An 8619-nucleotide genomic window follows, 5' to 3' on the forward strand; every position below is an offset into this window, starting at 1 on the left:
AGCTGTTCCTCGAAAAAACAGCTGAGAACGCGCATGCGCACACACAAACATACCAAAGCGCGAACGGATCAATATTCGAATCATTTTCAAACATAGAACGATACCCTACGTATGAAAAGAAGCCTCAAATCGAAACCGGTTTCGTCGCCGCGGAGCGCCAGGCCGCTGCGGCACAGCGCGCTTGACAGCGCTCCATTTAACGGCTGATAACTTTCGTAATTTTACAAATTTCTGCTTGAAATTTTTACACAGTATTCTTGAATCATATATCTATCCGAAAATGCAAAATTAAACTATTCCATTTTTGGCTGACAATTGATCTTGTTTAGTTGAAAATTCGTAGTTTTTGCTAAAAATTAATCTTCATGGTATGGTTGAAAATTAATTTTTTAATCTGAAAATTTGACCTCCATTTTTTAATTAAAAATTGATCTTTTTTAGTTCGAAATTCAACCGCATGATTAAAAGTTTATCTTCCTGTATAAAATTAATCTTTTTCGATGAAAAATCAACTATTCCAGTTGAAGATTCATCATTGTTGTTATAAATTCATCTTTTTTGTTTGAAATTAAACTATTTCAGTTGGAAATTCATTATTCTAGATGAAAATTCATCCTTATTGTGTAAAATTCAACTATTTCAGTTAAAACTTAACAATTTTAATTAAAAATTCATCAGTATGGTTGAAAATTAATTTTTTAATCTGAAAATTTGACTTCCATTTTTTATTAAAAATTTATCTTTTTTAGTTCAAAATTCAACTACATGATTGAGAATTGATCGTTTGGTTCAAAATGCATATTTTTGGCTGAAAATGCAAATATCCCAGTTAAGAATTCATCATTGTAGTTAAAAATTCATATTTTTTCAAGTGAAAATTTATCTTTTTTTAGTTCAAAATTTAACTACTTGGTGGAAAATTTATGTATTTTGTTTCTGTAAAAAATGAATCTTCTTTTTTGAAAATGAATCCTTTTTGTCTAAAATTCAACTGTTTCAGTTCAAGATTCATCAGTTTAGTTGAAAATTCATCAGTTTGATTATAATCTTTTTTAGTTCAAAATCCGACAACTTTGTTAAAAATGGAGATCATCTCGTTGAGAATTCATTTTTTTGGTTGAAAATTCCACTTTTCAAGTTTAATATTTATCTTTGCAGTAAAAAAATTCACCTTTTTTTGTTTAAAATTCCACTATTTCATTTGAAGATTCATAATTTCAGTTGAAAATTCATCAATTTGGTTTAAAACTATTTTTTTTAACTGAAAATTTAAACAATCCATTTTTTGTTGAAAGTTGATTTTTTTAGTTCAAAATTCAACTACTTGGTGGAAAATTCAAGTATTTTGTTGAAGTTTTTTTTTTTAGAAAATTAATCTTTTTGGTTGAAAATTCAAGCAATACAGTTAATTATCTGTCATTTTTGTTGGAATTCATGACTTTAGCTGACATTTTCTTTGTGAAAAATTAATTAATTCGACTGAACATTAAACTATTCCATTCCTGGTTAAAAACTGATACTTTCTTTTAGTTGAAAATTCAAATATTTGGTTAAAAATTGATCTTTTCAATTGAAAATTGAACTATTTGATTGAGAATTCATGTATTGAAAATATGTTGAAAATCATTTTAGTTGGGATGAAATTAATATTTTTGGTGAAAATTCAATATTTTTCTTGAAAATATAGGAATTTAAAGTGTTTTAAATTGAATCTATTCACATTGGTTTTATCTAAATATGCACTGAATTTTATGTATAAGATAATATAAAAATTTATTTGAATTTTATTCAAATTATTTGACTTTAGAGACAAATTCAAGAAATGATTCGTTATTTTAATATTTAATTAATCGACTATGCTAATATATTTGAGAGTATCTTGTATTATAATTTGTCAAAGTTTTCTAAGGTAGACATATTAATTGAATTCCTAGAAACGAAAAAAAAATTATTTAGAATGAATTCACGAAACTGTATAAATTTCAGTCAATTGGTTTAAAAAATACGAAATACTTGAATAACTCCATACTATAAAAAATTATATCTGGAAAAAATCTGGGAATTTTTTTTCAGGATTGGATTAGGCACCCTGATATTGCAAGTGGATAAAAAAAAGGCAGTCACGAACAGTTCAGTTTGTTTATTTATTTATTTTAACAATCTCTTAGTGATGCTGTTTAGTAATATTATACATATTTCAAATATTCGCAATGTCGCTCCTCTTATCACAGACTAAGTACTAAGATACACAGACTAAGATACTGCTTCAACAATTTAAAATGTATATTTGAAGTAGGGAAATATCTACAACAAATTTAGCTAATCACAAGGTACAAAAGTAAGACCGCGTCAGAAACAGAAAGAAAATAGTCGCGTCTTTGAAATGTATTCCTTAGGGTACAAAATTCAAAGGGAATGTCTTATAGTGAATTTGTTCTCAGGAATCAATTTCTATATAAAATTGACATTGAAATTGACACTCCGAGAAAAAACTATACAAAGTCCAAAAATATAGTACTTAGCAAATAATTTATATTTACAAAAATTCAAATCACTATTTTTTTGTTGTTGCGATTTCAGTTTTATTTTTTGTATCCTAGTTGCATTTTGCTATTTCAACATCTTCGTGAAATCTACGCGATAAAAAAATGGAAAAATCTATCTTTTTAAAAATAGTACAAATTTAATTCCTGTCTAAAGTCAGTCTTCCACTTTTCCACTCAGAGGCAATTGGAATATTTGATAAGCATAATTTTACGTGATGTACATTTTTATATTATCTTGCTACAGTTGTTTAAGTAGAAAAATTTTTATTTACAAAAACTCAGATTTGAAACAATATCTCTAATTTTGTGTCTCTAGTGAAAATTTTATAGACCTTTTTTTTCTTCTTTTCTTTCTTTTTTTTTTAATAAATAAGATAACAAATTCCATTAAAATGCAAATCCTAATTCTAAAAATAGTTTGAAACTATTTTATAAATATGAACAAACGCTGACAATTTTGAATGAAATTCAACAATTGTGATTAAAAGAATGGATAAATTATAGATCAACATAATCACAGGTTTCGTATGTAATTTTCACAAAACTGTTGATTCTTAAAAGCTTAAAAGCTTTGCACAGCAAAGTCAAGTCTAAGCATCTCCCTACGTTTGAAGCACATCTTTTGCGGTATTGAGATTGTCGTAAAAACAACATTACATACAAAAATAATATCGGGAGGATTTTTATAAAATTTCTATTCCGAAGAGACTCGTATTTTCGTGTTTTTTATTACTTAATTTAAGGATGGTTTCAGGTAATCAGAAATTGACATAGAATATTTCTGATCAATTTCCCACTTCTCACTCATTTTTTTCCTCCCCTGTGAAATATTCCTCTGAAAAAATCAGAATAGTTTTCTTTTCTTTTGAAAGCCTGTTTTCAAAAAGGTTTTCGCAGTTTTTAGTTTCAGCTTGGAAAGTTTAGTGATATAGATTTTCTTTGATCGATTATTGCGAGAAATTCAGAGAAATTTTTCCGCCAGGGAATCAGTAATTGATTTGTGCTAGCTGCACCATTAGAATTATGGACATTTGAATCTAGTGAGTTTCATTTACACGTGGAAAGTATGTGCACTAAAATGGCAAAACCGCCGCCTAGAATAAAACGTACAAAATTGTCCCCAACGAGAGGACCGAGTGCGTAGAGGCCTTTTTTTGGTGCGCGAAGAACTTCATAGGTGAAATCGTCAATTTCGACGGGATTCCACCTACTGTCGATTGGTCGATCTTTAAGTTTTCCTAGGCCAACTCCGCCTTTCTCGAGGTAGGATAAATCTGGTTTCGATCCTGAAATTCAAAATGATTAAATATTACTAAATAATTTTTTTTTTCGTTTGAATTATCTCGCAAAATAACATTTTGAATCCAATTATTTTAAGAGGACCTAAAATGTTTGAAATTTTGAAAACTTGATATTCTTAAAACAAGGAGGCAAGGAAGATTTTTCTCCAAACTAGGAGAATAAATTCTTTTAAATGAAATTGTTGAGACATTTAATTTTTAAACAAAAAGAAAGAATCTTCAACAAAATATTTAAAATTCAAACAAGTAGTTGCATTCTTACTAAAAAAGACGAATTATCAACAACACAGTTAAATTCTCAAGCAGATTAATTTTCAACCAAATCGTTGAATTTCAACAAAAAAAATTTCAACAACAAAAAAAACTAATTTTCAACAAGAGTTAAATTTTCGACAAAAGAGTTGAATTTTCGACAAAAGAGTTGAATTTCCAAGCTACAAAAACAAATTTTCTACGATACAGTTGAATTTTCAATCAAAAAGGATGATTTTTTGTAACTAAACCATATATATTTAATCAAAATGAAATAGTAAAATTAGTAGTTAAAAAGATTAATTAAAAAATAAACCAATAAATTTGACAGAAAACTATATTTCTAAAAGAGATGAATTTTCAACCAAGAAAGATTTTCTAGTTAAGAAAGAAAAAAAATGAATAAAATTGTTGAATTTTCAAGCTAAGATAAGAGTTTTCTCCAAACAGATTAATTTTCAACCAAAAATGGAATTGTTAAATGGTCATTTTAAAAAATCAATAAAAGCAACTCTTCAACAGAATAGTTCAATTTTAAAATAATGAGATGAATTTTCAACTAAAATAATAAATGTTCAATAAAAAACTGAAATTTTAATCGAGTCTTAACTTTAAACTATGTAGTTGAATTTTCACTAATTTTTTTTAGTTTTATATGAAAAATAGTAGTATTCAACCAAAAAATACGTATTTTAAATAAAATAGTTTAATCTCCAGCCAAATCAGATAATTTTCACCCAGATCTTTGCAGTTTTAACCAAAAATAAAGGTTTTTTTTGGCAATAAAGAAAAAAATCAACGAAATTTTTAACCCAAGAATACAAGTTTTTACAAAAAAAAACTTCGTTTCGAAATGATCAGTCGAATTTCCAAGAAAAATAATTAATTTTCAATCAAAAAGGATGATTTTTAAACTAAAAAAGATACAGTTTCAATCGAAATGGAATAGTTAAATTTTCAGTTCAAAAATTTAATTTCCAAAAACAAAATACATTTTCATACAAAAAAATAAAATCTTAACAAAAATAATAAGTCTTCAATAAATTTTTTAAAACAAATTAGTTCAACTTTCAACCAATTAGTTCAATTTTCATCGAAGATTTTAATTTTTATTCGAAAACCGTTGAATACAACCAAAAATGCGGAATTTTCAACAAAACAGTAGAATTCTAAACAAAAATAATGTAATGTTAACGAAATTTTTTTTTTTAATATTTGGATTTTCAAAAAATAGTTAAATTTTCGAACAAAGAGATGAATTTTCAATTAAAATAATGAAACTTCAATAAAAAATAAATTTTTAATAAAGTAGTTCAACTTTTAACCAAGTAGTTGAATTTTCATCAAAAAAGGATTGTTTTTTTTTAATCAAAACAGTTGGATTCAACCTAAAAAAAAAAGAATTTTAATCAAAAAATTCGAATCCGCAAACGAAACCGAAACAATATTAAATTTCTACCAAAAGAGATGAATGTTTAAACATATAAAGATGAATTTTGAACAAAAGAGTTACATTTTCAAGCCGAAAATATGAATTTTCAATCTAAAAAGTTGATTTTCATCCGAAGAGTTGAATTTTGAACTTAAAAGGACGATTTTTCAATCAAAAAGAATGATTTTTTAACAAAATTGTTGAATTTTTAACAACATAATTGAGCAAAAAGATAATTTAAAAAAATAAAATGATGGATATGTAACTGAATTTTCTAACAAAAAGAGGTTTGTATTTTTAAATCAAAACAGTTGACTTCAACCAAAAATATGAATTTTAAACAAAATAGTGAAATCCTCAAACAAAACAGATAATTTTTGAAGCAAACCGTTGCATTTTCAACAAAAAAGAAAAAATGAATTTCTACCAAAAGAAATGAATGCTTAAACATAAACGACAAATTTTCAATAAAAGAGTTGAATTTTAAACCAGAACATATAAATTTTCAACAAAAAAAATTATGGATATATAACTGAAAAAATTAATTTGCTACCAAACTGGTGAATTTGTAACTGAAATTATGAATCTTCAACTGGAATCGTTGAATTTTAAATCAAAAAGAGGAATTTTCAAATAACATTATGAATCTTAAACTGAAACACTTAAATTTTAAATATAAAAGATGAATTTTCAACTAAAAAAGATAATTTGGTAAACAAAAATTGAATTTTGGGTCAAAAAAGGTAATTTTCAACTAAAGAAATGAATTTTTAATCAAAGTGATGGAATATTAAACTAGAATGATTACATTTACAGTTCAAGAAATATTTTTTAACAAAAAAACAAAAGCAATTTTCAATAAAATAATTCAAGTTTAAACGGTAATAATAATTGATTTCTAAGCTAAAAAAAATTGTGCCAAGGAAAAAACAAATTAAAAAAAAAACAGTTCAATTTTCAACCAAAAATATGCATTTCCAATTAAAATCATGAACCTTCAACCAACAAAAAAATAATTTTTAACAAAATAGTTTAACTTTTAACTAGGCCATAAAAATTTCATACAAACAAAAAAGATTCTGAAGAAAAATGTAGTATCTGAGATTTCAACTAAAAAATACTTTAATTTTGATAATTAAAAACAGTTCAATTCCTCAAATGAAGACCACTTTTCAACATATTTTGACTTTTTTTACTAAAACATATTTTTTGTCGACAGAAAATATTGCAGCAAGATAGGGTGATCGATCCAGTGGCTGAACAGTCACCAGTGAATGAACACTAATGCGAAAAATATATAAATATAACCTTTGAAAGTTAATGTCTTTATGAATTTCTATATATTTGAAATCTTGAAGTAACTTTGAAGAGTTTAATATACAATTCATTGCAGTAAATTCTTGTGAATAATTTAAAAAATTTCTTGAATGTGAAGCATCATCGATTATGTTGAGTGATGGTAAGAAAGTCATCGGCCACTATAACGTATGTGTCTAAGCAACTCCTTGTTTACACTGGTTTTACAAAAAAATTCTTTACCTTTTCTGCATCAAAGCTGTGCTGTTATAGTTGTAAGATATTATTATTCAATTTTCCACCGGGTTTTTTCACAAAAAGTACGTTTTTTTATTAATAAATGAGTGTTCACCTCCTGGAACTTTAAATTGCCCGTGTTCCAGTGAACGAACGCTGTGTTCATTTACTGGAGCAAACCTGTCACCCCACAGGTCCAGTGAATGAACAGCAAGTTACAGAGACCTGGATGTTGTTTTGTTACATATAAATAAGTTTGTTTCAATTAATGTGAATATAAATATCGAAGCTATAAATATAAACTATAAATAGTTATAGTTTAAATGTATATTTTTTTGGTTAGAACATCAAAAAAGTACGCACGAACTAAATTAAAGGTAAGGCAACTTTGTGGTTAGAAATTTAATGCTTTTTTTACATTTAGAAAACGTTTTTTAACTATGAAAAACATTAATTCGTGCTAGGTACTACTGCGTACTAGACAATATAAATTTATAAATGTTTACAGAATTTCCATTGTTACAACACTGTGATTTATAATTGTATTTGCTAATTTAACCTAAAGCAACATAGTAAGGTGCTCTATTACAAATGTTATGTGTACTAAAAATCGGTATTACCTCCTTTCTTTATATCTAAATGTCTTGTGGTTTTTATTGCAATAATATATTTAATAAATTTCGCAACGCTTTATAATATTTTACATTTTTAATTGCTCATTTTGTAATTTACCCATGTAATTTTATACCTAAATCCTAATTCTAATTTGTAGTGATTATAGTGTTCATTCACTGGGTCACTCACCCTACTTAAATTTTCAACTAAAAACAATCAAATTTTTAACCAAAAACATAATAGTTACATTTTTAGTTAAAAAATTAATTTGAAAAAATAATAAATAAAAACGAATTTTCAACAAAATAGTTAAATACAGTAATATGAATCTACTTTTACAAAAATGAAGAATCATTGTTACTAAATTTTATAATGCAATTTAAACAACAAAATTAAACACGCTCGCGAAAAAATTCCTTGACTTAAAAAAAATTCCCTGAAATTTCCAGGTATATATAAACCTTTCTAGAATTCGAATCCGAATTGAGCCAAGCGGTCAGGTAGCAGTTTTCAGTCATCCCGGATTGAGCCAAAAAGGGTAATGAAACAGACTTGAGTGCAGCCGCTGAGCCTTTCCACTTAAAAAATTTGATTTAAAATATTTCATATTTATTTTAGATATATTTTTTACCCATATTTAATTAAACAGTAAAAGTCAGAAGCATATATAAGGCAAATATGTAATTAAATAATCTTATTTATTGCTTCTTTTTCGTAATAGTATAAACCGAAGGGCCTATGACAAAGCCACCGAACGCGTCCTTGGGTTGCGGGTAGAGGGTCCCTGTACCAAGGGTTTCTGCTGAATATGGTTACAAAAATAAATAGGCAGTCGCGAACAATTGTCCAGGGATGGTCCCGAAGGAATTAACCCCCAAGCGGAGGTGTGAAAACCGTGCCGAAAGCTGAATGGCACCTGGGTGAGGTGTCTAGAACGGTG

The 8619-nt window shown here is 26.7% G+C and overlaps 1 protein-coding gene across 2 annotated transcripts in view; it reads right to left on the bottom strand.

Annotated features, from left to right (window-relative positions):
- Positions 1 to 2125: 2125 nt before the first annotated feature.
- Positions 2126 to 8619, bottom strand: part of LOC117181883 (oxidative stress-induced growth inhibitor 1-like) — a 46107-nt gene continuing 39613 nt past the window's right edge. For both annotated transcript variants that reach the window (XM_033374899.1, XM_033374898.1), the window contains exon 7: positions 2126 to 3832. In XM_033374899.1, the coding sequence (XP_033230790.1) occupies positions 3594 to 3832 (239 nt within the window). In that variant the 3' untranslated portion in view covers positions 2126 to 3593. The remainder of the gene's footprint in view (positions 3833 to 8619) is intronic.

Source organism: Belonocnema kinseyi, chromosome 10 (assembly GCF_010883055.1).
Source record: "Belonocnema kinseyi isolate 2016_QV_RU_SX_M_011 chromosome 10, B_treatae_v1, whole genome shotgun sequence".
Classification (NCBI taxonomy): domain Eukaryota; kingdom Metazoa; phylum Arthropoda; class Insecta; order Hymenoptera; family Cynipidae; genus Belonocnema; species Belonocnema kinseyi.